General features: G+C 73.8%; 1 protein-coding gene across 1 annotated transcript in view; it reads left to right on the forward strand.

Annotated features, from left to right (window-relative positions):
* LOC142596951 (SCO-spondin-like) overlaps positions 1–22,696 on the forward strand; it is a gene marked incomplete at its 3' end in the record, with an annotated part of 41,966 nt that extends 19,270 nt beyond the window's left edge. The window contains 29 exon segments of the mRNA XM_075727393.1: positions 1,601–1,741; positions 1,856–1,875; positions 1,878–1,949; positions 1,951–2,044; positions 2,133–2,283; positions 2,384–2,543; positions 2,626–2,680; positions 2,768–2,844; positions 2,846–2,880; positions 3,018–3,147; positions 3,149–3,236; positions 3,335–3,435; positions 3,599–3,740; positions 3,822–4,078; positions 4,080–4,111; positions 4,198–4,268; positions 8,501–8,668; positions 11,781–11,945; positions 14,254–14,345; positions 14,347–14,434; positions 14,538–14,660; positions 14,828–14,954; positions 15,101–15,229; positions 15,305–15,396; positions 15,492–15,659; positions 17,537–17,789; positions 17,867–17,913; positions 19,416–19,580; positions 22,530–22,696. Of these exon segments, the coding sequence (XP_075583508.1) occupies positions 1,601–1,741; positions 1,856–1,875; positions 1,878–1,949; positions 1,951–2,044; positions 2,133–2,283; positions 2,384–2,543; positions 2,626–2,680; positions 2,768–2,844; positions 2,846–2,880; positions 3,018–3,147; positions 3,149–3,236; positions 3,335–3,435; positions 3,599–3,740; positions 3,822–4,078; positions 4,080–4,111; positions 4,198–4,268; positions 8,501–8,668; positions 11,781–11,945; positions 14,254–14,345; positions 14,347–14,434; positions 14,538–14,660; positions 14,828–14,954; positions 15,101–15,229; positions 15,305–15,396; positions 15,492–15,659; positions 17,537–17,789; positions 17,867–17,913; positions 19,416–19,580; positions 22,530–22,696 (3,410 nt within the window).
* Between the last annotated feature and the right edge of the window lie 4,552 nt (positions 22,697–27,248).

Genomic DNA, 27,248 nt, shown 5'->3' on the forward strand with positions numbered 1-27,248 from the left:
CCTGTGGGGTCGGTGGGTCTCCTGGCCTCCATGGGTCCAGTGGGGTTTGTGGGTCTGGTGGAGTCTGTGGGTCCGGTGGGCTCTGTGGGTCTGCTGGGCTCCATGGGTCTGGTGGGGTCCGTGGGTCTGGTGGGCTCCATGGGTCTGGTGGGCTCCATGGGTCTGGTGGGGTCCATGGGTCTGGTGGCCTCCATGGGGCGGGTGGGGTCCATGGGTCTGGTGGGGTCCATGGGTCTGCTGGGCTCCATGGGTCCAGTGGGGTCCATGGGTCTGGTGGGGTCCGTGGGTCTGGTGGGGTCCATGGGTCCAGTGGGGTCCATGGGTCTGGTGGGCTCTGTGGGTCTGGTGGGGTCCATGGGTCTGGTGGGGCCCGTGGGTCTGGTGGGCTCCATGGGGCGGGTGGGGTCCATGGGTCTGGTGGGGTCCATGGGTCTGCTGGGCTCCATGGGTCCAGTGGGGTCCATGGGTCTGGTGGGCTCTGTGGGTCTGGTGGGGTCCATGGGTCTGCTGGGCTCCATGGGTCCAGTGGGGTCCGTGGGTCTGGTGGGCTCCGTGGGTCTGGTGCGGTCCATGGGTCCAGTGGGGTCCGTGGGTCTGGTGGGCTCCATGGGTCCAGTGGGGTCCATGGGTCTGGTGGGGTCCATGGGGTGGGTGGGGTCCATGGGTCCAGTGGGGTTTGTGGGTCTGGTGGGCTCCATGGGGCGGGTGGGCTCCATGGGGCGGGTGGGCTCCATGGGTCTGGTGGGGTCCGTGGGTCTGGTGTCTGGTGGGGTCCATGGGTCCAGTGGGGTCCATGGGTCTGGTGGGCTCCATGGGTCTGGTGGGGTCCATGGGTCTGCTGGGCTCCATGGGTCCGGTGGGGTCCATGGGTCTGGTGGGCTCCATGGGTCCGGTGGGGTCCATGGGTCTGGTGGGGTCCGTGGGTCTGGTGGGGTCCATGGGTCCAGTGGGGTCCGTGGGTCTGGTGGGGTCCGTGGGTCTGGTGGGGTCCATGGGTCCGGTGGGGTCCGTGGGTCTGGTGGGCTCCATGGGTCCAGTGGGGTCCATGGGTCTGGTGGGGTCCATGGGGTGGGTGGGGTCCATGGGTCCAGTGGGGTTTGTGGGTCTGGTGGAGTCTGTGGGTCTGGTGGGCTCTGTGGGTCTGGTGGGGTCCGTGGGTCTGGTGGGGTCTGTGGGTCTGGTGGGGTCCATGGGTCCAGTGGGGTCCGTGGGTCTGGTGGGGTCCATGGGTCTGGTGGGGTCCATGGGGTGGGTGGGGTCCATGGGTCCAGTGGGGTTTGTGGGTCTGGTGGAGTCTGTGGGTCTGGTGGGGTCCGTGGGTCTGGTGGGCTCCATGGGGCTGGTGAGGTCCATGGGTCTGGTGGGGTCTGTGGGTCCGGTGGAGCCTGTGGGTCCAGTGGGCTCCATGTGTCCTGTGGGGTCGGTGGGTCTGGTGGGCTCCCGTGAGGCAGGTGGGCTCCGTGGGGCGGGGTGGGCTCCATGGGGCGGGTGGGCTCCATGGGTCCAGTGGGCTCCATGGGTCCGGTGGAGTCTGTGGGTCCGGTGGTCCCCGTGGGGCAGGAGGTGTCCGTGGGGGCTGACCCCTCTCCTCCCTCGCCAGGCCCCTGCGAGCCGGGGGGCTGCCCCAACGCCTCCGCCTGCCCTGGGGGGCTGCGGCCCTGGCCCTGCACCCCCTGCCCCGCGTCCTGCGCCGACCTCGCCGCCGGCGCCGCGTGCCGGCAGGGCCGGCCCTGCAGCCCAGGTGAGGGGTGGGGGGAGCCGGGGGGGGGCCTGCGGAGCCCCCCGGGGGACCCCCATGGTGGGGGGTGGGCGAGGGGCCGGCTGCGGCGCACCCACCCGCCCGGCCGGCCGGCAGGGTGCTGGTGCGCGGCGGGGCGCTGGTGCTGGATGCCGGCGGCAGCCGGTGCGTGCGCCCGCGGCAATGCCCCTGCCACGTCGGGGGGCTGCGGTTACCGGCCGGGGCAGCCGGTGAAGGTGAACTGCCGGCTCTGCACCTGCCTGGACGGGCAACTGCGCCGCTGCCGCCAAAACCCCGACTGCACCGGTGGGTCCCGGCACGTGGCGGCACCGCGACGGCGTGCAAGGGGACGGCGGGGCCGTCGCCCACCCGCTGCTCCCGTGTGTGCCGGCAGTGCATTGCGGCTGGTCGGCGTGGTCGGCGTGGGGCGAGTGCCCGGGGCCCTGCGGCACCCAAAGCGTCCAGTGGTCCTTCCGCAGCCCCACCAACCCCAGCCGGCGCGGCGGCGGCCGGCAGTGCCGCGGCATCTACCGCAAGGCCCGCAGGTGAGGCGGCGGGCGCGGCGGGCTCGGCGACGGGCGGGCGCGGCGGGCTCGGCGACGGGCGGGCGCGGTGGGCTCCGTCCCCACCTCCCCTCTCCCGCAGGTGCCAGACGGCGCCGTGCCGGCAGTGCCAGCAGCAGGGCCGGCGGCGGGCCCCGGGCGAGCGCTGGCGCGGGGGGCCCTGCCACGTTTGCCAGTGCCTGCCCAGCCTGGTTGTCCGGTGCTCTCCGTACTGTCCCCACCGCGCCGCCGGCTGCCCCCAGGTGAGGGGGGCGAGGGGACCCCTCCCTGCCGGTTTCGGCGACACCGGTGGTGACGGTGATGATGCTGGCGACCCCTCCGCAGGGCTGGGCGCTGGTGGAGGGCCGCGGCGATTCCTGCTGCTTCTGCGCCCCGGCGGGTGAGTTGGGGGGGCGGGGGTCCCCCGTCCCCGCGGCGCGGGGGGGCGGCCGCAGCACCGGCCGCACCGTGGCTGTCGCCGCCGCAGGCGACAACGGGACGGCCGCCCCCCCGGCGCTGACCACCCAGACCCCCTCCGCCGCGCCGGCAGAGCCCCCCGGCAGCCCCCCTCCCCACCTTCCCGCTGCCTCCCCTCGGCGGGTAAGCGAGACCCCCCCGGCCCTCGCCGCGGCGCTGCCGGCTGCGGGCAGGGCGCCGGCAGCCGGTGACCGGGGGAGGGGGGGCTGCGTGTCCCCCACACCCCGGATTTCCCGCCCCCCGTCCCTCCATCCCGGCAGACCCTGCTACCGCCCGCTGGGCATCGCCTCCATGCCGGCCGGCGGCTTCACCGCGTCCCCGGAGCGAGCGGGGACCCCTGCCCACGCTGCCCGCCGGCACGGCGGCGACCCCGGCCGGGAGCTGTGGGGCCTGGGCCCCCCCGGACGATGCCTACGCGGCGCTGCTCTCCGACCCCCCCTTCCTGCAGCTGGACCTGCCGGAGCCCACCAACATCACCGGTGGTTTCCCGCCGCCGCGCATTTCGCCCACCCGGACCCGCCCCCCCGCCCCCGGTGTCGACGGCGGTGCCGACACGTGCCGCGCTGTGCCTCGGCAGGGGTGGTGGTGCGGGGAGCCGGCTCCTCCGACGCCTTCGTCACCGCCTTCCTGCTGCAGTTCAGCGCCGACGGCGCCCGCTGGCACGGCTACCGCGAGCTCGCCGCCGGTGGCCGGCTCCGGGCCAAGGTGCCGCCCGCGCCGGGACGCGCGGCTGGGGGTTTCGGGGTGCATGGGGGTCGCGCGGGGGCCGGCGCCGGGGGGCTCGCCGTGCCCGTGGGTGCCGGTGCCCGTCCCCAATCCCACCCCGCGCCCCCCTCGCCAGCTCTTCCAGGGTAACCGGGACGCCGGCACGCCGGCGGTGCGGCTGCTGGGCCGCATGGTGCAGGCGCGGCACGTCCGCATCCTCCCCCAGGACTTCCACCACCGCATCGTCCTGCGCGCCGAGCTGCTGGGCTGCCCCCCAGGTATGGGGGGATGTGGGGGGCACCCCCTTCGCCCCCCGCCCCATGGGTGCCCTTCTCCCCACCTCCGCCCTTTCCCCCAAGTGCCCCCTGCCCGGCTCGTGGCCGCGATGGCGACGCCGGTGCCGGTGCCAGCGACGCTACCGGTGCCGCTACCGGTGCCGCTACCGGTGCCGGTGCTGCCCTTGACGCCGCCGCTGCCCGCCCCACCGCAGGGCTGGCCCCCCCGGAGACCCCCCACGGCGCCGGGGCCGTGCCCCACATCCCGCTTCGCCTGCCCCGGCTCCGGCGGCTGCCTCCCGGCATCCCGGAGGTGCGACGGCGTCGCCGACTGCCCCGACGGGCGCCGACGAGGCCGGCTGCGAGACCCCCGGGTAGCGGTGCCGGGAGGGTGGGGGGTCCCGTGGGAGCCGAGGGGTCGGGGTGGGCGACCCCTAAGCGCCGGCTCTGCGTCCCCCAGCCCCGTTGGCCCCCGCCGCAGCCGGAGTCCCGGTGCCGACCGCGCCGCCGCCATCGCTGAGCCCGGCCGCGGTGAGTTCCCGGGGGGGCCGGGGGGCGGTGGGGGGGTGGGGGGGGCAGGGGGGTGGCAGTGGGGTGACGTCTGTCTGTCCCGGCGCAGGTGTCCCCGGGGACGGGTGCCCGGCTGCCCCCCGAAAGTGCCGAGCCCACCCCCCCAGGTACCCGCCGTGGGGCAGAGATGGGGCAGGCAGGACCTGGGGGGCCCGGGGGGGGGGGGGGGGGGGGCAGCTGGGGGGGGGGGGGGGCTGTGGGGATGGGGGTCCTGGGCTGGGGGGTGCTGGGCTTTGGGGGGCTCTGGGCTGTGGGGCTGGGGGGTCCTCAGCTTTGGGGGTCTCTGGGATGGGGGGTCCTGGGCTTTGGGGGGCTCTGGGATGGGGGGCTGTGGGGTCCTGGGCTTTGGGGGGGCTCTGGGCTGGGGGGTCCTGGGCTTTGGGGGGCTCTGGGATGGGGGGCTGGGGGGTCCTGGGCTGGGGGGTGCTGGGCTTTGGGGGGTCCTGGGCTGTGGGGGGCTCTGGGATGGGGGCTGGGGGGGTCCTCAGCTTTGGGGGGCTCTGGGATGGGGGGGCTGGGGGTTCCTGGGCTTTGGGGGGCTCTGTGATGGGGGGTCCTGGGCTTTGGGGGGCTCTGGGCTGGGGTTCCTGGGCTTTGGAGGGGCTCTGGGCTGGGGGTTCCTGGGCTTTGGGGGGGCTCTGGGCTGTGGGGCTGGGGGGTCCTGGGCTTTGGGGGGGCTCTGGGCTGGGGGGGTCCTGGGCTTGGGGGGCTCTGGGCTGTGGGGCTGGGGGGGTCCTGGGCTTTGGGGGGGCTCTGGGCTGGGGGGTCCTGGGCTTTGGGGGGCTCTGGGCTGTGGGGCTGGGGGGTCCTGGGCTTTGGGGGGCTCTGGGATGGGGGGGTCCTGGGCTTTGGGGGGGCTCTGAGGCTGTGCGGGTGAGGGATGCGTCCCTGAGAGGTTGGGAGGGGGATCGGAGGGGGAGAGATGAGGGTGGCCGCATCGAAAGTGGTGGATCAGGGTAGGGACTCGGCGTCGAAGACTAAATGCGGGGCATCGTGTACTGGCCAGTGCAGGGGGGGGGGGGCCGCCGCCAGGTCCCGTTCCTCCTTCCTGCTGTGCGTCCGGGCTTTGGGGGGGCTCTGGGATGGGGGGTCCTGGGCTTTGGGGGGCTCTGGGCTGTGGGGCTGGGGGGTCCTGGGCTTTGGGGGGGCTCTGGGCTGGGGGGTCCTGGGCTTTGGGGGGCTCTGGGCTGTGGGGCTGGGGGGTCCTGGGCTTTGGGGGGCTCTGGGATGGGGGGTCCTGGTCTTTGGGGGGCTGGGCTGTGGGGCTGGGGGGTCCTGGGCTTTGGGGGGGCTCTGGGCTGGGGGGTCCTGGGCTTTGGGGGGCTCTGGGCTGTGGGGCTGGGGGGGTCCTGGGCTTTGGGGGGCTCTGGGCTGGGGGGTCCTGGGCTTTGGGGGGCTCTGGGCTGTGGGGCTGGGGGGGTCCTGGGCTTTGGGGGGCTCTGGGCTGGGGGGTCCTGGGCTTTGGGGGGCTCTGGGCTGTGGGGCTGGGGGGTCCTCAGCTTTGGGGGGCTCTGGGCTGTGGGGCTGGGGGGTCCTGGGCTTTGGAGGGGCTCTGGGCTGGGGGGTCCTGGGCTTTGGGGGGCTCTGGGCTGTGGGGCTGTGGGGTCCTGGGCTTTGGGGGGGCTCTGGGCTGGGGGGGCTCTGGGCTGGGGGGGCTCTGGGCCAGGCCCTGTCCCGGCACGCAGAGGGTGGGGGGTGCCTGGGGACTCTCCGTGCCCCCCCCATGGGCTCCTGCACCCCACAGGGCAGCCAAGGGCCGAGCTCCCCCCCAGACCCCCCCCATGGCCAAGGTGCCCCCCCGAGCCACAGCCACCAGCCCCGGGGTGCCAGGGGGCACGGAGCTGGGCCCCCCCGGCACCCCGGCACCCCCCGGCACCCCAACACCCCCCGGCACCCCGGCACCCCCCGGCACCCTCCCCCCGGCGACCCCCCGGCCCACGGCGCTGCCCTCGCCGGCTCTGACGGGGGTCCCCCCCCCGACCCCCCAAGGTGAGGGGGTCCCCGGGACGGGGATGGGGGCAAAGGGGGGGGCAGCTCCCGTCGCGCTGCGGGGTGCCCCGGGTGCTGTGGGGCTGGGGGGGCTGTGGGGCTGGGGGAGCCGTGGGGCCAGGGGTGCCATGGGGCTGGGGGTGCTGTGGGGCTGGGGGAGCCGTGGGGCCAGGGGTGCTGTGGGTTTTGGGGTGCTGTGGGGCTGGGGGAGTCTGTGGGGCCAGGGGTGCTGTGGGTTTTGGGGTGCTGTGGGGCTGGGGGAGGCTGTGGGGCCAGGGGTGCCATGGGGCTGGGGGTGCTGTGGGGCTGGGGGTGCCATGGGGCTGGGGGTGCTGTGGGTTTTGGGGTGCTGTGGGGCTGGGGGAGTCTGTGGAGCCAGGGGGAGCCGTGGGTTTTGGGGTGCTGTGGGGCTGGGGGGTGCCATGGGGCTGGGGGTGCTGTGGGTTTTGGGGTGCTGTGGGGCTGGGGGTGCTGTGGGGGCCAGGGGGTGCTGTGGGTTTTGGGGTGCTGTGGGGCTGGGGGAGCCGTGGGGCCAGGGGTGCTGTGGGGCTGGGGGAGCCGTGGGGCCAGGGGTGCTGTGGGTTTTGGGGGTGCTGTGGGGCTGGGGGAGGCTGTGGGGCCAGGGGTGCTGTGGGGCTGGGGGTGCCATGGGGCTGGGGGTGCTGTGGGTTTTGGGGTGCTGTGGGGCTGGGGGAGTCTGTGGAGCCAGGGGAGCCGTGGGTTTTGGGGTGCTGTGGGGCTGGGGGTGCTGTGGGGCCAGGGGTGCTGTGGGTTTTGGGGTGCTGTGGGGCTGGGGGAGGCTGTGGGGCCAGGGGTGCTGTGGGTTTTGGGGTGCTGTGGGGCTGGGGGTGCCATGGGGCTGGGGGTGCTGTGGGTTTCGGGGTGCTGTGGGTTTCGGGGTGCTGTGGGGCTGGGGGTGCTGTGGGGCCAGGGGTGCCATGGGGCTGGGGGTGCTGTGGGGCTGGGGGAGTCTGTGGGGCCAGGGGTGCTGTGGGTTTTGGGGTGCTGTGGGGCTGGGGGGTGCTGTGGGGCCGGGGGTGCTGTGGGTTTTGGGGTGCTGTGGGGCTGGGGGAGCCGTGGGGCCAGGGGTGCTGTGGGTTTTGGGGTGCTGTGGGGCTGGGGGTGCTGTGGGGCCGGGGGTGCTGTGGGTTTTGGGGTGCTGTGGGGCCAGGGGTGCTGTGGGGCCAGGGGTGCTGTGGGTTTTGGGTGCTGTGGGGCCAGGGGTGCTGTGGGTTTTGGGGTGCTGTGGGGCTGGGGGAGCCGTGGGGCCAGGGGTGCCGTGGGGCTGGGGGTGCTGTGGGGCCAGGGGTGCTGTGGGTTTTGGGGTGCTGTGGGGCTGGGGGTGCTGTGGGGCCGGGGGTGCTGTGGGTTTTGGGTGCTGTGGGGCCAGGGGTGCTGTGGGTTTTGGGGTGCTGTGGGGCTGGGGGTGCTGCGCCCCCCGGGGACCCCCGGGCCACCCCCGACTGTGGGGATCCCCTTGACTTTGGGGACCCTCGGGGCACCCCTGACTGTGGGACCCCTGGCACCCCCGACTTTGGGGACCCCCGGCACCCCCCGACTTTGGGGACCCGTGGGATCCCCGACTTTGGGGACCCCCGGACTCCTGACTTTGGGGACCCCCGGCACCCCCCGACTTTGGGGATCCACCTGACTGTGGGACCCCTGGCACCCCCGACTTTGGGGACCCCCAGACTCCTGACTTTGGGGACCCTCGGCACCCCTGACTTTGGGGATCCCCTTGACTTTTGGGACCCCCGGACTCCTGACTTTGGGGACCCCTGGCACCCCCCGACTTTGGGGACCCCTGGCACCCCTGACTTTGGGGACCCCCGGGGCACCCCCGACTTTGGGGATCCCCTTGACTTTGGGGACCCCCGGGGCACCCCCGACTTTGGGGACCCCCGGCACCCTCTCACTTTGGGGACCCCCCCTTGACTTTGGGGACCCCCGGGGCACCCCCGACTTTGGGGACCCCCCTTGACTTTGGGGACCCCCGGCACCCCCTCACTTTGGGGATCCCCTTGACTTTGGGGACCCCCGGGGCACCCCCGACTTTGGGGACCCCCCTTGACTTTGGGGACCCCCGGCACCCCCTCACTTTGGGGATCCCCTTGACTTTGGGGCCCCCCGGGACACCTCCGACTTTGGGGGACCCCGGGGCGCGAATGGGGTGGCCGAGCCCCCCAGCCCTGCCCGCTCCGCAGGCGGCCCCCCGGCCTCCGCCAGCCCCCCAAGCCGGCACCCCACGGCGGGGCCCCCCCCGAGCTGCCCCCCCAAGCAGCTCCCCTGCGGCGGCGGGGGGTGCCTGCCCCCCGAAAAGCGCTGCGACCTGCGCCCCGACTGCCCCGACGGCTCCGACGAGAGCGACTGCGGTGCGTGGGGCGGGGGCACGGGGACCCCCCCCCCCCCCCACATCCCGGGGGGGCCTGGGCCCCCCAACCCCGCTGCATCCGGCCGCGTGTGCCCGGGGAGGGGGGGCTGCGGGGGGGGACCGAGGGTGGGGGGCTCCAGGGTGGGGGACCGAGGTTGGGGGGCTCTGGGGACCGAGGTTGGGGGCTCCGGGGTGGGGGGACCGAGGTTGGGGGGCTCTGGGGACCGAGGTTGGGGGCTCTGGGGTGGGGGACCGAGGTTGGGGGGCTCTGGGGACCGAGGTTGGGGGCTCCGGGGTGGGGGGACCGAGGTTGGGGGGCTCTGGGGACCGAGGTTGGGGGGCTCCAGGGTGGGGGACCGAGGTTGGGGGGCTCCAGGGTGGGGGACCGAGGTTGGGGGGCTCTGGGGATCGAGGTTGGGGGGCTCTGGGGATCGAGGTTGGGGGGCTCTGGGGTGGGGGGAGCGAGGTTGGGGGGCTCCAGGGTGGGGGTCCGAGGTTGGGGGGCTCTGGGGACCGAGGTTGGGGGGCTCCAGGGTGGGGGGACTGAGGTTGGGGGGCTCTGGGGACCGAGGTTGGGGGGCTCCAGGGTGGGGGGACCGAGGTTGGGGGGCTCTGGGGGCCGAGGTTGGGGGCTCTGGGGTGGGGGGGAGCGAGGTTGGGGGGCTCCAGGGTGGGGGGACCGAGGTTGGGGGGCTCTGGGGACCGAGGTTGGGGGGCTCCAGGGTGGGGGACCGAGGTTGGGGGGCTCTGGGGATCGAGGTTGGGGGGCTCCAGGGTGGGGGGACCGAGGTTGGGGGGCTCTGGGGACCGAGGTTGGGGGGCTCCAGGGTGGGGGACCGAGGTTGGGGGGCTCTGGGGATCGAGGTTGGGGGGCTCCAGGGTGGGGGGACCGAGGTTGGGGGGCTCTGGGGACCGAGGTTGGGGGGCTCTGGGGTGGGGGGGAGCGAGGTTGGGGGGCTCTGGGGACCGAGGTTGGGGGGCTCCAGGGTGGGGGGACCGAGGTTGGGGGGCTCTGGGGATCGAGGTTGGGGGGCTCTGGGGTGGGGGGAGCGAGGTTGGGGGGCTCCAGGGTGGGGGGACTGAGGTTGGGGGGCTCTGGGGACCGAGGTTGGGGGGCTCCAGGGTGGGGGGACTGAGGTTGGGGGGCTCTGGGGACCGAGGTTGGGGGGCTCCAGGGTGGGGGTCCGAGGTTGGGGGGCTCTGGGGACCGAGGTTGGGGGGCTCCAGGGTGGGGGACCGAGGTTGGGGGGCTCTGGGGATCGAGGTTGGGGGGCTCTGGGGTGGGGGGAGCGAGGTTGGGGGGCTCCAGGGTGGGGGGACCGAGGTTGGGGGGCTCTGGGGACCGAGGTTGGGGGGCTCCAGGGTGGGGGATCGAGGTTGGGGGGCTCTGGGGACCGAGGTTGGGGGGCTCCAGGGTGGGGGATCGAGGTTGGGGGGCTCTGGGGATCGAGGTTGGGGGGCTCCAGGGTGGGGGTCCGAGGTTGGGGGGCTCTGGGGACCGAGGTTGGGGGCTCTGGGGTGGGGGGAGCGAGGTTGGGGGGCTCCAGGGTGGGGGGACCGAGGTTGGGGGGCTCTGGGGACCGAGGTTGGGGGGCTCCAGGGTGGGGGTCCGAGGTTGGGGGGCTCTGGGGATCGAGGTTGGGGGGCTGCAGGGTGGGGGGACCGAGGTTGGGGGGCTCCAGGGTGGGGGTCCGAGGTTGGGGGGCTCTGGGGATCGAGGTTGGGGGGCTCCAGGGTGGGGGACCGAGGTTGGGGGGCTCTGGGGATCGAGGTTGGGGGGCTCCAGGGTGGGGGTCCGAGGTTGGGGGGCTCTGGGGATCGAGGTTGGGGGGCTCCAGGGTGGGGGGACCGAGGTTGGGGGCTCTGGGGACCGAGGTTGGGGGTCCGAGGCTGGGGGTCCGAGGTTGGGGGGCTCTGGGGATCGTGGTTGGGGGGCTCTGGGGTGGGGGGACCGAGGTTGGGGGGCTCCAGGGTGGGGGGACCGAGGTTGGGGGGCTCTGGGGACCGAGGTTGGGGGGCTCCAGGGTTGGGGGGTTCGAGGTTGGGGGGCTGAGGGGCTGGGGGGATCAAGGCTGGGGGTCTGAGGAGGGGGGGGATCGAGGTTGGGGGGCGCCAGGACAGGGGGTACCAAGGTTGGGGGGCTCTGGGGCTGGGGGGCAACAATGCGGGGGGGTTTGAGACTGGGGGTCCGAGGCTGGGGGCACCGAGGTTTGGGGGCCGAGGCTGGGGGTCTGAGGTTGGGGGTCCGAGGTTGGGGGTCCGAGGTTGGGGGCCGAGGCTGGGGGCACTGAGGCTGGGGGTCTGAGGCTGGGGGCCAAGGTTGGGGGTCCGAGGCTGGGGGTCTGAGGCTGGGGGTCCGAGGTTGGGGGTCCGAGGCTGGGGGTCTGAGGTTTGGGGGCTGAGGCTGGGGGTCCGAGGTTGGGGGTCCGAGGTTGGGGGCTGAGGCTGGGGGCACTGAGGCTGGGGGTCCGAGGTTGGGGGTCCGAGGTTGGGGGCCGAGGCTGGGGGCACTGAGGCTGGGGGTCTGAGGCTGGGGGCCAAGGTTGGGGGTCCGAGGTTGGGGGTCCGAGGCTGGGGGCCAAGGTTGGGGGTCCGAGGTTGGGGGTCCGAGGCTGGGGGTCTGAGGTTGGGGGTCCGAGGTTGGGGGCACTGAGGTTGGGGGTCCGAGGCTGGGGGTCCGAGGTTGGGGGTCCGAGGTTGGGGGCCGAGGCTGGGGGCCAAGGTTGGGGGTCCGAGGTTGGGGGTCCGAGGCTGGGGGTCTGAGGTTGGGGTTCTGAGGTTGGGGGTCCGAGGCTGGGGGCACTGAGGTTGGGGGTCCGAGGCTGGGGGTCCGAGGTTGGGGGTCCGAGGTTGGGGGCCGAGGCTGGGGGCACTGAGGCTGGGGGTCTGAGGCTGGGGGCCAAGGTTGGGGGTCCGAGGTTGGGGGTCCGAGGCTGGGGGTCTGAGGTTGGGGGGCCGAGGTTGGGGGTCCGAGGTTGGGGGTCCGAGGCTGGGGGCCAAGGTTGGGGGTCCGAGGTTGGGGGTCCGAGGCTGGGGGCCAAGGTTGGGGGTCCGAGGTTGGGGGGCCGAGGCTGGGGCAGGGACCCCTGAGCGTGGACCCCGCGCCCCCGCAGCCGACTGCGTCCTGGCGCCGTGGGGCGGCTGGGGGCCCTGCTCCCGCTCCTGCGGCCTGGGGGTCTCCCTGCGCCGGCGCCGGCTGCTGCGGGGGGCCCTGCCCGGGGGGGGCTGCGCCCGCCCCCTCCTCGACACCCGCGCCTGCTTCCTGCGCGCCTGCCCAGGTACCCCGGGCCAGGACCCCCGCGGGCCGGACCCCCATGGGCTGGGACCCCCATCACGGGCTGGGACCCCCAGGATGGGCTGGGACCCCCAGGGTGGGCCGGGACCCCCATGGGCTGGGACCCCCCATCACGGGCTGGGACCCCAGGACGGGCTGGGACCCCCATTACAGGCTGGGACCCCCAGGGTGGGCCGGGACCCCCATGGGCCAGGACCCCCATCATGGGCTGGGACCCCCAGGACAGGCTGGGACCCCCAGGACGGGCTGGGACCCCCATTATGGGCTGGGACCCCAATTCTTGGGCTGGGACCCCCATTATGGGCTGGGAACCCAGTTCCTGAGCTGGGACCCCCCAGGATGGGCCAGGACCCCCATTACGGGCTGGGACCCCCATTACAGGCTGGGACCCCCAGGGTGGGCCGGGACCCCCATGGGCTGGGACCCCCCATCACGGGCTGGGACCCCCAGGATGGGCTGGAACCCCAATTCTTGGGCTGGGACCCCCCCATCCCCGGGCTGGGACCCCCCATCATGGGCTGGGACCCCCAGGACGGGCTGGGACCCCCATTATGGGCTGGGACCCCCAATACGGGCTGGGACCCCCATTAGGGGCTGGGACCCCCCATCCCCGGGCTGGGACCCCCCATGGGCCAGGACCCCCATCATGGGCTGGGACCCCCAGGACGGGCTGGGACCCCCAAGATGGGCTGGGACCCCAATCCCTGGGCTGGGACCCCCAGGACGGGCTGGGACCCCCTTGGGGCCAGGACCCCCATCATGGGCTGGGACCCCCAGGATGGGCTGGGACCCCCATTATGGGCTGGGACCCCCATGGGCCAGGACCCCCATTATGGGCTGGGACCCCAATCCCTGGGCTGGGATGCCCATGGGCCAGGACCCCCATCACGGGCTGGGACCCCCATTATGGGCTGGGACCCCCAGGACAGGCTGGGACCCCCAGGGTGGGCCGGGACCCCCCATGGGCCAGGACCCCCATCATGGGCTGGGACCCCCAGGATGGGCTGGGACCCCCAATCCCCAGGCTGGGACCCCCCAGGACAGGCTGGGGCCCCCATGGGCCAGGACCCCCAATACGGGCTGGGACCCCCAGGATGGGCTGGGACCCCCCATTATGGGCTGGGACCCCAATCCCTGGGCTGGGACCCCCATCATGGGCTGGGACCCCAATTCTTGGGCTGGGACCCCCCCATCCCCGGGCCAGGACCCCCCATCATGGGCTGGGACCCCCAATACGGGCTGGGACCCCCAATCCCCAGGATGGGACCCCCAGGACGGGCTGGGACCCCCCATGGGGCTGGGACCCCCATCATGGGCTGGGACCCCCAGGACAGGCTGGGACCCCCATTATGGGCTGGGACCCCCAGGATGGGCTGGGACCCCCAATCCCTGGGCTGGGACCCCAGGACAGGCTGGGACCCCCATCATGGGCTGGGACCCCCAGGACGGGCTGGGACCCCAATCCCCGGCTGGGACCCCCATGGGCCAGGACCCCCATCACGGGCTGGGACCCCCCATCATGGGCTGGGACCCCCATCATGGGCTGGGACCCCCAGGATGGGCTGGGACCCCCCCATGGACCACGACCCCCATCATGGGCTGGGACCCCCCAATACGGGCTGGGACCCCCAATCCCCGGGCTGGGACCCCCAGGACAGGCTGGGACCCCCATTATGGGCTGGGACCCCCAGGATGGGCTGGGACCCCCATTATGGGCTGGGACCCCAATCCCTGGGCTGGGACCCCCATGGGCTGGGACCCCCCCCATGGGCTGGGTGGGACCCCCCATCATGGGCTGGGACCCCCCCATTACAGGCTGGGACCCCCAGGTGGGCCGGGACCCCCCATGGGCCAGGACCCCCATCATGGGCTGGGACCCCCAGGACGGGCTGGGACCCCCATGGGCCAGGACCCCCATCATGGGCTGGGACCCCCCATTATGGGCTGGGACCCCCAGGACGGGCTGGGACCCCCAATCCCTGGGCTGGGACCCCCCATGGGCCAGGACCCCCATCACGGGCTGGGACCCCCATCATGGGCTGGGACCCCCAGGACGGGCTGGGACCCCAATCCCTGGGCTGGGACCCCCAATACGGGCTGGGACCCCCAATATGGGCTGGGACCCCCCCCCATGGGCTGGGTGGGACCCCCATCATGGGCTGGGACCCCCCCCATCCTGGGCCAGCGGGGTTCCCCAGCGCTGGGGGCTCGGGGGGCCGTGCCCACATTTGGGGGGGGGGGTGGTCCCGGGGGGTCCGCACACCCCCGCTGCCCCCCCCGCCTCCCCCCAGTGCGCGGCGGCTGGGCGGCCTGGGGGCCCTGGTCCCCCTGCGACGCCGCGTGCGGGGGGGGCGCGCGGAGCCGGGCGCGGAGCTGCAGCGACCCCCCCCCCCAAAAACGGGGGGCAGCCCTGCCCGGGGGACCCCCTCCAGAGCCAGCCCTGCAACCTGCAGCCCTGCGGCAGCCCCCCAGGTACGGGGGGGGGCCGGGGACCCCGTGCCGGGGCGCCGCGGCGATTTGGGGGGAGCGCCCCCGTCCCTCAGCGCCCCCCACCCCGTGTCCCCCCCCCCCCCAGCCTGCGACCCCCCCATGGTGCTGGTGCAGGCGGGGGGCTGCGAGGGGGGACGGGTCCCCCCCTGTCCCCAGACCTGCGGGGACCTCGGCGCCAACAGCACCTGCGCCAGCGCCTGCCAGGAGGGTGAGCGACCGCGCCGGCGGCACCGGTGGCACCGGTGGCACCGGTAGCATGGCGGGCTGGAGGGCACGGGGGGATACCGTGGTGCCGGAATGGCGGTGCTGGAGGCGGTGGGGAACGCCGGCGATGGCTACCGGTGCTACCGGCGCTGAGGCCGCGGCACCGGGCAGGTTGCCGGTGCCCGCCGGGGCTGTACTTGCAGGACGGCGGTTGCGTCAACGCCAGCCGGTGCCTGTGCCACCTGCCCCGGCAGCGCCGGCTGCCCGGCGAGGTCTTTCTGCAGGGCTGTCGCCGATGGTGAGTGCCGGCGCCGCGACCCTGCCCGCGCCCCGGTGCTGCCCGCGCCCCGGTGCTGCCTGCGCCCCGGGCTCGCCGGGGCCGCCGCGGCGCTTGGGGGGTGCCCTTGGCCCACGGCTCCGGCTGAGCCCGGCGCCCGTCCCCAGCGTGTGCCGCGACGGGACGGTGAGGTGCGAGGACGTGGCTTGCGCCGTGGCCTGCGGCTGGTCGGCCTGGTCGCCCTGGACCCCCTGTGCCGGCGGCGGCTGCGGCGCGGGGACGCAGGAGAGGTTCAGGTGTGGGGCCGGGGAAGGGGGCTCTGCCCCACGGCGCCCCACGGACGGGGCGGCCACGCCGGCGCCTTCCCGCAGGTCGCCCTCCAACCCCGCGGCGGCGGCCGGCGGAGCCCCCTGCGCCGGGGAGGCCCGGGAGGTGCGGGAGTGCCACGAGCCCTGCGGCACCGGTAGGCGCCCGCCGAGCCCGGCGGCGGCACTGGCGACGGCGGGGGGCCGCGGCGGCGAGGCCGAGAGTGCCACCGCGTCCGTCTGTCCCCGGCAGAGCCCGGCGCCGGCTGGAGCAGCTGGGCGCCCTGGTCCCAGTGCTCCGCTCCCTGCGGCTCCGGTGAGCAGAGGCGGCAGCGGGCCTGCGCCGCGCCGGCGCCCGGCGGGACCGACTGCGCCGGACCCCACGTCCAGACGCGGGACTGCAACACCCAGCCCTGCCGAGGTGGGTGCCCCATGCCCGGCAGTGCCGGTGGTGGCCATTGCCCAGCCCCGTTGCCCGGCAGTGCCGGCAGTGGCCATTGCCCAGCCCAGTTGCCCACCAGTGCCGGTGCTGGCCAATGCCCAGCCCAGTTGCCCGGCAGTGCCGGCAGTGGCCATTGCCCAGCCCAGTTGCCCGGCAGTGCCGGTGGTGTCCAATGCCCAGCCCCGTTGCCCGGCAGTGCCGGCGGTGGCCATTGCCCAGCCTGGCTACTCAGCAGTGCTGGTGCTGGCCGATGCCCAGCCCGGTTGCCCAGCAGTGCCGGTGGTGGCCATTGCCCAACCCAGTTGCCCACCAGTGCCGGTGCTGGCCAATGCCCAGCCTGGTTGCCCAGCCCAGTTGCCCACCAGTGTCGGTGCTGGCCGATGCCCAGCCCAGTTGCCCGGCAGTGCCGGCAGTGTCCGATGCCCAGCCCGGTTGCCCAGCAGTGCCGGTGGTGGCCATTGCCCAACCCAGTTGCCCACCAGTGCCAGTGCTGGCCAATGCCCAGCCTGGTTGCCCAGCCCGGCTGCCCAGCAGTGCCGGCGGTGTCCGAGGCCCAGCGTGGTTGCCCACGGGTGCCGGTGCTGGCTGACGCCCAGCCCGGTTGCCCGGCAGTGCCGGCAGTGGCCATTGCCCAGCCTGGCTACTCAGCAGTGCTGGTGCTGGCCGATGCCCAGCCCGGTTGCCCGGCAGTGCCGGTGGTGGCCACCGCCCAACCCAGTTGCCCACCAGTGCCGGTGCTGGCCAATGCCCAGCCTGGTTGCCCAGCCCAGTTGCCCACCAGTGCCGGTGCTGGCCGATGCCCAGCGTGGTTGCCTGGCAGTGCTGGTGGTGGCCATTGCCCAGCCCAGTTGCCCACCAGTGCCAGTGCTGGCCAATGCCCAGCCTGGTTGCCCAGCCCGGTTGCCCAGCAGTGCCGGTGGTGTCCGAGGCCCAGCGTGGTTGCCCACGGGTGCCGGTGCTGGCCGACGCCCAGCCCGGTTGCCCGGCAGTGCCGGCAGTGGCCATTGCCCAGCCTGGCTACTCAGCAGTGCTGGTGCTGGCCGATGCCCAGCCTGGTTGCCCAGCCCGGTTGCCCGGCAGTGCCGGTGGTGGCCACCACCCAACCCAGTTGCCCACCAGTGCCAGTGCTGGCCGATGCCCAGCCTGGTTGCCCAGCCCGGTTGCCCACCAGTGCCGGTGCTGGCCGATGCCCAGCCCGGTTGCCCGGCAGTGCCAGCGGTGTCCGATGCCCAGCCCGGTTGCCTGGCAGTGCTGGTGGTGGCCATTGCCCAACCCAGTTGCCCACCAGTGCCGGTGCTGGCCAGTGCCCAGCCCGGTTGCCCACCAGTGCCGGCGGTGTCCGATGCCCAGCCCGGTTGCCTGGCAGTGCCGGCAGTGGCCATTGCCCAGCCTGGCTACTCAGCAGTGCTGGTGCTGGCCGATGCCCAGCCCAGTTGCCCAGCAGTGCCGGTGCTGGCCGATGCCCAGCCCGGTTGCCCGGCAGTGCCAGCGGTGTCCGATGCCCAGCCCGGTTGCCTGGCAGTGCTGGTGGTGGCCATTGCCCAACCCAGTTGCCCACCAGTGCCGGTGCTGGCCGATGCCCAGCCTGGTTGCCCAGCCCCGGTTGCCCGGCAGTGCCGGCGGTGTCCGATGCCCAGCCCGGTTGCCCAGCAGTGCCGGCAGTGGCCATTGCCCAGCCCGGTTGCCCGGCAGCACCGGCAGTGGCCATTGCCCAGCCCGGTTGCCCAGCAGTGCCGGCAGTGGCCATTGCCCAGCCCGGTTGCCCAGCAGTGCCGGCAGTGGCCATTGCCCAGCCCGGTTGCCCGGCATTGCCGGCGGTGTCCGACGCCCAGCCCGGCTGCCCGCTCTCCTCGCAGCGCGGTGCCCGGGCGACATGATTTACCGGACGGCGGAGGAATGCCGGCTGTCGGGGGGGCCGTGCCCGCGGCTCTGCCTGGACGTTGCCGCGGGCGTGCAGTGCACCGCGCTCTGCCAGGACGGCTGCGCCTGCCCGGCGGGGCTGCTGCTGCAGAACCGGAGCTGCGTGCCGCCCGCCCGCTGCCTCTGCCACCACCGCGGCCGCCTCTACCAGCCCGGCGACGCCGACGCCGTCGACGCCTGCAACAACTGGTGGGTGCGGGCGCCGCGGCCCTGCCGGGGGTCCCGGCCCGGGGCGCCCCCGCCGCTGACCCCCCCGTGTCCCGCAGCACCTGCGTGGCCGGGGCCATGGTGTGCGGCACGGAGCCCTGCCCCGGTACGGCCGGCGCGGAGGGGCCGGGGTGGGGTGGGGGGTCCCGGGGTGCCCGCGGTGCCGGGGGACTGGGCGCTGTGGGTGCCGGAGCGATGTGTGGTGGGACCCCCCAGCATGGGGGCCCCGGGTGGGTTTCCATGGGTGGGTGCTGCTGGGGTGGGGGTCCCTGGGGTTGGGTGTTCCTGGGTGGGGGTCCCTGAGTGGGTGTCCATGGGGTGGGGGTCCCTGGGCGGGGGTCCCTGGGGTTGGGTGTTCCTGGGTGGGGGTCCCTGGGTGGGGGGTCCCTGGGGTGGGGGTCCCTGGGGTGGGTGTCCATGGGGTGGGGGTCCCTGGGTGGGGGTCCCTGAGTGGGTGTCCCTGGGGTGGGGGTCCCTGGGGTTGGGTGTTCCTGGGTGGGGGTCCCTGGGGTGGGGGTCCCTGGGGTGGGGGTCCCTGGGGTGGGTGTCCATGGGGTGGGGGTCCCTGGGTGGGGGTCCCTGAGTGGGTGTCCCTGGGGTGGGGGTCCCTGGGGTTGGGTGTTCCTGGGTGGGGGTCCCTGGGGTGGGGGTCCCTGGGGTGGGGGTCCCTGGGGTGGGGGTCCCTGGGTGGGGGTCCCTGAGTGGGTGTCCATGGGGTGGGGGTCCCTGGGGTGGGTGCTGCTGGGGTGGGGGTCCCTGGGGTTGGGTGTTCCTGGGTGGGGGTCCCTGGGGTGGGTGCCCCCAGGGTGGGAGTCCCTGAGTGGGTGTCCCTGGGGTGGGGGTCCATGGGGTGGGGGTCCCTGAGTGGGTGTCCCTGGGGGGGTTCCCCCCGGGGTGGGGACAGGGGGACTCGGCGGGACCGGGGCGGTGAGGGGATGGGACGGGGGGCATGGGGTGACACGGGGTGACACGGGTGACGCGGGGTGACACGGGGTGACACGGGGTGATGCAGGGTGATGCAGGGTGACACGGGGTGACACGGGGCAGGGGTCCCCGCAGGGCAACGCTGCGCTGGCACACTGCGGTGCCGTGCGGTGCCGTGGGTGCCCGGCAGTGCCGGCTGGCCCGGCCCGGCCCAGCGTGCTGCCATGCAGCACTGTGGTGCCGTGGCACGTGGCATGCGGTGCAGCACGGTGCCGTGGCATGTGGCATGCACTGCAGTGCCGTGGCACGTGGCATGCGGTGCAGCACGGTGCCGTGGCATGTGGCATGCGCTGCGGTGCCGTGGCACGTGGCATGCGCTGCGGTGCCGTGGCACGTGGCATGCGGTGCAGCACGGTGCCGTGGCACGTGGCATGCGGTGCGGCACGGTGCCGTGGCATGTGGCATGCGCTGCGGTGCCGTGGCACGTGGCATGCAGTGCAGCACAGTGCCGTGGCATGTGGCATGCGGTGCAGCACGGTGCTGTGGCATGTGGCATGCGGTGTGGCACGGTGCCGTGGCACGTGGCATGCGCTGCGGTGCCATGGCATGTGGCACGTGGCATGCGGTGTGGCAGAGCTGTCGTCCCCCGCCGCGCCACCCCGCTCTCCCTCCCGGCGTCCGCAGAGTCGCCGTGGGGCGCGTGGTCGCCGTGGGGCGCGTGGTCGCCGTGGGGGCCCTGCAGCGTCTCCTGCGGCGGGGGCGAGCGGCTGCGCCGGCGGCAATGCCGGCAACCGGCGTGCCCGGGCCTGGGCCTGCAAAGCCAAATGTGCAACGTCCAGGTGTGCCGGGGTGAGTAGCGGCGGCCCCATGGGCCCCGACCCACAGCCAGACCCACAGCCCTGACCCACGGCCCTGACCCACAAACCTGACCCACAGCCCCGACCCACAGCCAGACCCACAGCCGCGACCCACAGCCCCGACCCACAAACCTGACCCACAGCCCCGACCCACAACCCTGACCCACAAACCTGACCCACAACCCTGACCCACAACCCTGACCCACAGCCCCGACCCACAGCCCCGACCCACAACCCTGACCCACAGCCCCGACCCACAGCCCTGACCCACAACCATTGACCCACAGCCCTGACCCACAGCCCCGACCCACAGCCCCGACCCACAACCATTGACCCTCGACCCTGACCCACAGCCCCGACCCACAACCCTGACCCACAGCCCCGACCCACAGCCCTGACCCACAACCATTGACCCACGACCCTGACCCACAGCCCTGACCCACAGCCCTGACCCACAGCCCCAACCCCCAACCCCAACCCACAGCCCCGACCCACAGCCCTGACCCACAACCATTGACCCACGACCCTGACCCACGACCCTGACCCACAGCCCCGACCCACAGCCCTGACCCACAGCCCCGACCCCCGACCCCCAGCCCGACCCCGACCCACAGCCCGGACCCACAGCCCTGACCCACAACCCCAACCCACAGCCCCGACCCACAACCATTGACCCTCGACCCTGACCCACAGCCCGGACCCACAGCCCTGACCCACAGCCCTGACCCACAGCCCTGACCCACAGACCCGACCCACAACCCACAGCCCCAACCCACAGCCCCGACCCACAACCATTGACCCACGACCCTGACCCACGACCCTGACCCACAGCCCTGACCCACAACCCACAGCCCCGACCCACAGCCCCGACCCACAGCCCCAACCCACAGCCCCGACCACCAACCATTGACCCACGACCCTGACCCACAGCCCCAACCCCCAACCCCAACCCACAGCCCCGACCCACAGCCCCGACCCACAACCATTGACCCACGACCCTGACCCACAGCCCTGACCCACAGCCCTGACCCACAGCCCCGACCCCCAACCCCAACCCACAGCCCCGACCCACAGCCCCGACCCACAACCATTGACCCTCGACCCTGACCCACAGCCCCGACCCACAGCCCCAACCCACAGCCCCGACCCACAACCATTGACCCACAGCCCTGACCCACAGCCCCGACCCACAACCCACAGCCCCAACCTGCAGCCTGGACCCACAGCCCTGACCCACAGCCCTGACCCACAACCCACAGCCCGGACCCACAGCCCTGACCCACAGCCCTGACCCACAGCCCTGACCCACAACCCACAGCCCGGACCCACAGCCCTGACCCACAGCCCTGACCCACAGCCCTGACCCACAGACCCGACCCACAACCCACAGCCCCGACCCACAGCCCCAACCCACAGCCCCGACCCACAACCATTGACCCACGACCCTGACCCACGACCCTGACCCACAGCCCTGACCCACAACCCACAGCCCCGACCCACAGCCCTGACCCACAACCATTGACCCACAGCCCTGACCCACAGCCCTGACCCACAGCCCCAACCCCCAACCCCAACACACAGCCCCGACCCACAGCCCTGACCCACAACCATTGACCCTCGACCCTGACCCACAGCCCCGACCCACAGCCCCGACCCACAACCCTGACCCACAGCCCTGACCCACAGCCCTGACCCACAACCATTGACCCACGACCCTGACCCACAGCCCTGACCCACAGCCCCGACCCACAGCCCCGACCCACAACCCCAACCCACAGCCCCGACCCACAGCCCCGACCCACAACCCCAACCCACAGCCCCGACCCACAGCCCCGACCCACAGCCCCGACCCACAACCATTGACCCTCGACCCTAACCCACAGCCCTGACCCACAGCCCTGACCCACAGCCCCAACCCACAGCCCCGACCCACAACCCACAGCCCCAACCCACAGCCCGGACCCACAGCCCTGACCCACAACCCCACAGCCCCGACCCCAACCCCAACCCACAGCCCTGACCCACAGCCCTGACCCACAACCATTGACCCACGACCCTGACCCACAGCCCCGACCCACAACCCCCAACCCCAACCCGCAGCCCTGACCCACAGCCCCAACCCACAGCCCGGATCCACAGCCCTGACCCACAACCCACAGCCCCAACCCACAGCCCGGACCCACAGCCCTGACCCACAGCCCCGACCCCCAGCCTGTCCCCGACCCACAGCCCGGACCCACAGCCCCGACCCCCGACCCCCAGCCCGACCCCGACCCACAGCCCGGACCCACAGCCCTGACCCACAACCCACAGCCCTGACCCCCAACCCCAACCCCACAGCCCCGACCCACAACCACAGCCCCAACCTGCAGCCTGGACCCACAGCCCTGACCCACAGCCCTGACCCACAACCCCACAGCCCCAACCCACACGCCTGACCCACAACCCACAGCCCGACCCACAGCCCTGACCCCACAGCCCTGACCCACAGACCCGACCCACAACCCACAGCCCCAACCCACAGCCGACCCACAACCATTGACCCACGACCCTGACCCACGACCCTGACCCACAGCCCTGACCCACAACCCACAGCCCCAACCCACAGCCCTGACCCACAGCCCCTGACCCACAGACCCGACCCACAACCATTGACCCACGACCCTGACCCACGACCCTGACCCACAGCCCTGACCCACAACCCACAGCCCCAACCCACAGCCCTGACCCACAGCCCTGACCCACAGCCCCGACCCACAACCATTGACCCACGACCCTGACCCACAGCCCCTGACCCACAACCCACAGCCCCAACCCACAGCCCCAACCCACAGCCCCCGACCCACAGCCCCGACCCCCGACCCCCAGCCCGACCCCGACCCCCGACCCCCAGCCCGAGGCGCGGTGCCGCGGGCGCGGTGCTGAGCCGGGCGCGGTGCAGACGCGGGCTGCCCGGGGGGGCGGCTGTACCGCGAGTGCCAGCGCGGCGAGGGCTGCCCCCACAGCTGCGCCCAGCTGGCCGGCCGGGTGGGCTGCGCCGGGGGGGGCTGCGCGGAGGGGTGCCGCTGCCCCCCCGGCACCCTGCTGCACCGCGGCGCCTGCCTGGCGGTGAGCACCCACCCCCGACGCGCTGCCGGGGCGCCCCTGGGTGCTGGGGGGGTGGGGGGGGCGCAGAGAGGGGGTCCTGGGGGGTGGGGGCTGCCCGGGGGTCATGGGTGCTCCCCGGGATGGTGGGTGCTCCCCAGGTCCATGGGTGCTCCCTGGGGTTTGTGGGTGCTCCTGGGGGCCATGGGTGCTCCCCAGCCTGTCCATGGGTGCTCCATGGGGGTTTGTGGGTGCTCCCCAGGTCCATGGTGCTCCCCGGGATGGTGGGTGCTCCCCAGACATGTCCATGGGGTGCTCCCCAGGTCCATGGGTGCTCCATGGGGTTTGTGGGTGCTCCTGGGGGCCATGGGTGCTCCCCAGCCTGGTCCATGGGTGCTCCTTGGGGTTTGTGGGTGCTCCTGGGGGCCATGGGTGCTCCCCAGCCTGGTCCATGGGTGCTCCATGGGGTTTGTGGGTGCTCCTGGGGCCATGGGTGCTCCCCAGCCTGGTCCATGGGTGCTCCTTGGGGTTTGTGGGTGCTCCCCAGGTCCATGGGTGCTCCATGGGGTTTGTGGTGCTCCTGGGGGCCATGGGTGCTCCCCAGCCTGGTCCATGGGTGCTCCTTGGGGTTTGTGGGTGCTCCCCAGGTCCATGGGTGCTCCCCAGGTCCATGGGTGCTCCCCAGCCATGTCCATGGGTGCTCCTTGGGGTTTGTGGGTGCTACCCAGGTCCATGGGTGCTCCTGAGGGTGCTGGGTGCTCCCCAGGTCCATGGGTGCTCCTGGGGGTTTGTGGGTGCTCCTGGGGGCTGTGGGTGCTCCCCAGGTCCATGGGTGCTCCCCAGCATGTCCATGGGTGCTCCATGGGGTTTGTGGGTGCTCCCTGGGGCCGTGGGTGCTCCTTGGGGTTTGTGGGTGCTCCCCAGCCTGGTCCATGGGTGCTCCCCAGGTCCATGGGTGCTCCTTGGGGTTTGTGGGTGCTTCCTTGGGGCCATGGGTGCTCCCCAGGTCCATGGGTGCTCCTTGGGGTTTGTGGGTGCTCCTGGGGGCCATGGGTGCTCCCCAGGTCCATGGGTGCTCCCCAGCCATGTCCATGGGTGCTCCATGGGGTTTGTGGGTGCTCCTGGGGGCTGTGGGTGCCCCCCAGCCTGGTCCATGGGTGCTCCTTGGGGTTTGTGGGTGCTCCTGGGGGTCATGGGTGCTCCCTGGGGCCGTGGGTGCTCCTTGGGGTTTGTGGGTGCTCCCCAGCCTGGTCCATGGGTGCTCCTGGGGCCGTGGGTGCCTCCCCAGCCTGGTCCATGGGTGCTCCCTGGGGCCATGGGTGCTCCTTGGGGTTTGTGGGTGCTTCCTTGGGGCCATGGGTGCTCCCCAGGTCCATGGGTGCTCCCCAGTCATGTCCATGGTGCTCCTTGGGGTTTGTGGGTGCTCCTGGGGGCCATGGGTGCTCCCCCAGCCTGGTCCATGGGTGCTCCTTGGGGTTTGTGGGTGCTCCCCAGGTCCATGGGTGCTCCTTGGGGTTTGTGGGTGCTCCCCAGGTCCAAGGGTGCTCCCCAGCCAGGTCCATGGTGCTCCTTGGGGTTTGTGGGTGCTCCCCAGGTCCAAGGGTGCTCCCCAGCCTGGTCCAAGGGTGCTCCTTGGGGTTTGTGCGTGCTCCCCAGGTCCATGGGTGCTCCTTGGGTTTGTGGGTGCTCCTGGGGGCCATGGGTGCTCCCTGGGGCCGTGGGTGCTCCCCAGGTCCATGGGTGCTCCTTGGGGTTTGTGGGTGCTCCCCAGGTCCATGGGTGCTCCCCGGGATGGTGGGTGCTCCCCAGACATGTCCATGGGTGCTCCCCAGGTCCATGGGTGCTCCCTGGGGTTTGTGGGTGCTCCCCAGCCTGGTCCATGGGTGCTCCCCCAGGTCCATGGGTGCTCCCCAGCCATGTCCATGGGTGCTCCATGGGGTTTGTGGGTGCTCCTGGGGGCTGTGGGTGCCCCCCAGCCTGGTCCATGGGTGCTCCTTGGGGTTTGTGGGTGCTCCTGGGGGTCATGGGTGCTCCTGGGGCCGTGGGTGCTCCTTGGGGTTTGTGGGTGCTCCCCCAGCCTGGTCCATGGGTGCTCCCTGGGGCCATGGGTGCTCCTTGGGGTTTGTGGGTGCTCCTGGGGGCCATGGGTGCTCCCCAGGTCCATGGGTGCTCCCCAGCCATGTCCATGGGTGCTCCATGGGGTTTGTGGGTGCTCCTGGGGGCTGTGGGTGCCCCCCAGCCTGGTCCATGGGTGCTCCTTGGGGTTTGTGCGTGCTCCCCAGGTCCATGGGTGCTCCTTGGGGTTTGTGGGTGCTCCCCAGGTCCATGGCTGCTCCCCAGTCATGTCCATGGGTGCTCCATGGGGTTTGTGGGTGCTCCCCAGGTCCATGGGCGCTCCCTGGGGCCATGGGTGCTCCTTGGGGTTTGTGGGTGCTCCTGGGGGCCATGGGTGCCCCCCAGCCAGGTCCATGGGTGCTCCTTGGGGTTTGTGGGTGCTCCCCAGGTCCATGGGTGCTCCCCAGTCATGTCCATGGGTGCTCCTTGGGGTTTGTGGGTGCTCCTGGGGGCCATGGGTGCCCCCCAGCCAGGTCCATGGGTGCTCCTTGGGGTTTGTGGGTGCTCCTGGGGGCTATGGGTGCTCCCCAGGTCCATGGGTGCTCCTTGGGGTTTGTGGGTGCTCCTGGGGGCTATGGGTGCTCCCCAGGTCCATGGGTGCTCCCCAGGTCCATGGGTGCTCCTTGGGGTTTGTGGGTGCTCCCCAGGTCCATGGGTGCTCCCCAGCCAGGTCCATGGGTGCCCCCGGGGCTGTGGGTGCTCCCGGGGGTGGTGGGTGCTCCCTGGGGCCGTGGGTGCTCCCCATGGTGGTGGGTGCTCCCTGGGGGGGGGGGGTTTGTGGGTGCCCTCGGGCCCATGGGTGCTCCCAGGGGTGCTGGGTGCCCCGGGGCCCTGGGTGCAACGGGGCTGCGGCGCAGGAGTGCCCCTGCGTGCTGCCGGCGGAGCTGCTGCGGGAGCTGCACAACGGCACCGGCACCCCCGGCACCCCCCGGCACCCCCGGCACCCCCGGCACCCCCCGGCACCCCCGGCCTCGCCCCCGGCACCCCCGGCACCCCCGGCACCCCCGGCCTCGCCCCCGGCCAGGAGCTGCCATCCGGCAGCACCGTCCAGACCCCCTGCGGCAACTGGTGAGAGCCCCCCCCCCCCCCCCCCCGGCACCCAGCACCCTGCTCCCCTTCCCCAGCACCCACCGCCCTGCCCCATCTCCCCCCAGCCCTTCCCCACCCACTGGCACCCCCTGCCCCTCCCCAGCACCCCCCAGCCCCTCCCCAGCACCCAGCACCCCCCCAGCACCCAGCACCCCCCAGCCCCTCCCCAGCACCCCCTGCCCCTCCCCAGCACCCATGGCCCCTCCCCACCACCCCCCAGCCCCTCCCCAGCACCCCCGGCCCCTCCCCAGCACCCCCCAGCCCCTCCCCACCACCCATGGCCCCTCCCCACCACCCATGGCCCCTCCCCACCACCCCCCCAGCCCCTCCCCACCACCCATGGCCCCTCCCCACCACCCATGGCCCCCTCCCCACCACCCCCCAGCCCCTCCCCACCACCCATGGCCCCTCCCCAGCACCCCCCAGCCCCTCCCCAGCACCCATGGCCCCTCCCCAGCACCCTGCACCCACTGTCCCTCCCTGTCACCCTGAGCCCCCCAGCCCCCCATGGCCCTTCCCCCCCACCCCCCACCCCGCGCCCCCCAGCCCCCCCAGCCCCCCAGCCCCTCCCAGCCCCCCAGCCCCCCATCGCCCTTCCCCCCCACCCCCCAGCCCCCACCCTGCGCCCCCCAGCCCCCCCCAGCCCCCCAGCCCCCCATCGCCCTTCCCCCCCACCCCCCACCCCCCACCCTGCGCCCCCCAGCCCCTCCCAGCCCCCCATGGCCCTTCCCCAGCCCCCCACCCCCCACCCTGCACCCCCCAGCCCCCCCAGCCCCCCAGCCCCCCATAGCCCTTCCCCAGCCCCCCACCCCCCACCCTGCACCCCCCAGCCCTTCCCCAGCCCCCCATGGCCCTTCCCCCCCACCCCCCACCCTGCACCCCCCAGCCCCCCATCGCCCTTCCCCCCCACCCCGCGCCCCCCAGCCCCCCCCAGCCCCCCAGCCCTTCCCCAGCCCCCCAGCCCCCCATGGCCCTTCCCCCCCACCCCCCACCCTGCGCCCCCCAGCCCCTCCCAGCCCCCCAGCCCTTCCCCAGCCCCCCATGGCCCTTCCCCCCCACCCCCCACCCCCCAGCCCCCCCACCCTGCGCCCCCCAGCCCCTCCCAGCCCCCCAGCCCCCCATGGCCCTTCCCCCCCACCCCCCAGCCCCCCCACCCCGCGCCCCCCAGCCCCTCCCAGCCCCCCATGGCCCTTCCCCAGCCCCCCACCCCCCACCCTGCGCCCCCCAGCCCCTCCCAGCCCCCCAGCCCTTCCCCAGCCCCCCATGGCCCTTCCCCCCCACCCCCCACCCCCCAGCCCCCCCACCCTGCGCCCCCCAGCCCCTCCCAGCCCCCCAGCCCCCCATGGCCCTTCCCCCCCACCCCCCAGCCCCC

The sequence above is a fragment of the Pelecanus crispus genome, unplaced genomic scaffold (genome assembly GCF_030463565.1).
Source record: "Pelecanus crispus isolate bPelCri1 unplaced genomic scaffold, bPelCri1.pri SCAFFOLD_253, whole genome shotgun sequence".
NCBI lineage: Eukaryota > Metazoa > Chordata > Aves > Pelecaniformes > Pelecanidae > Pelecanus > Pelecanus crispus.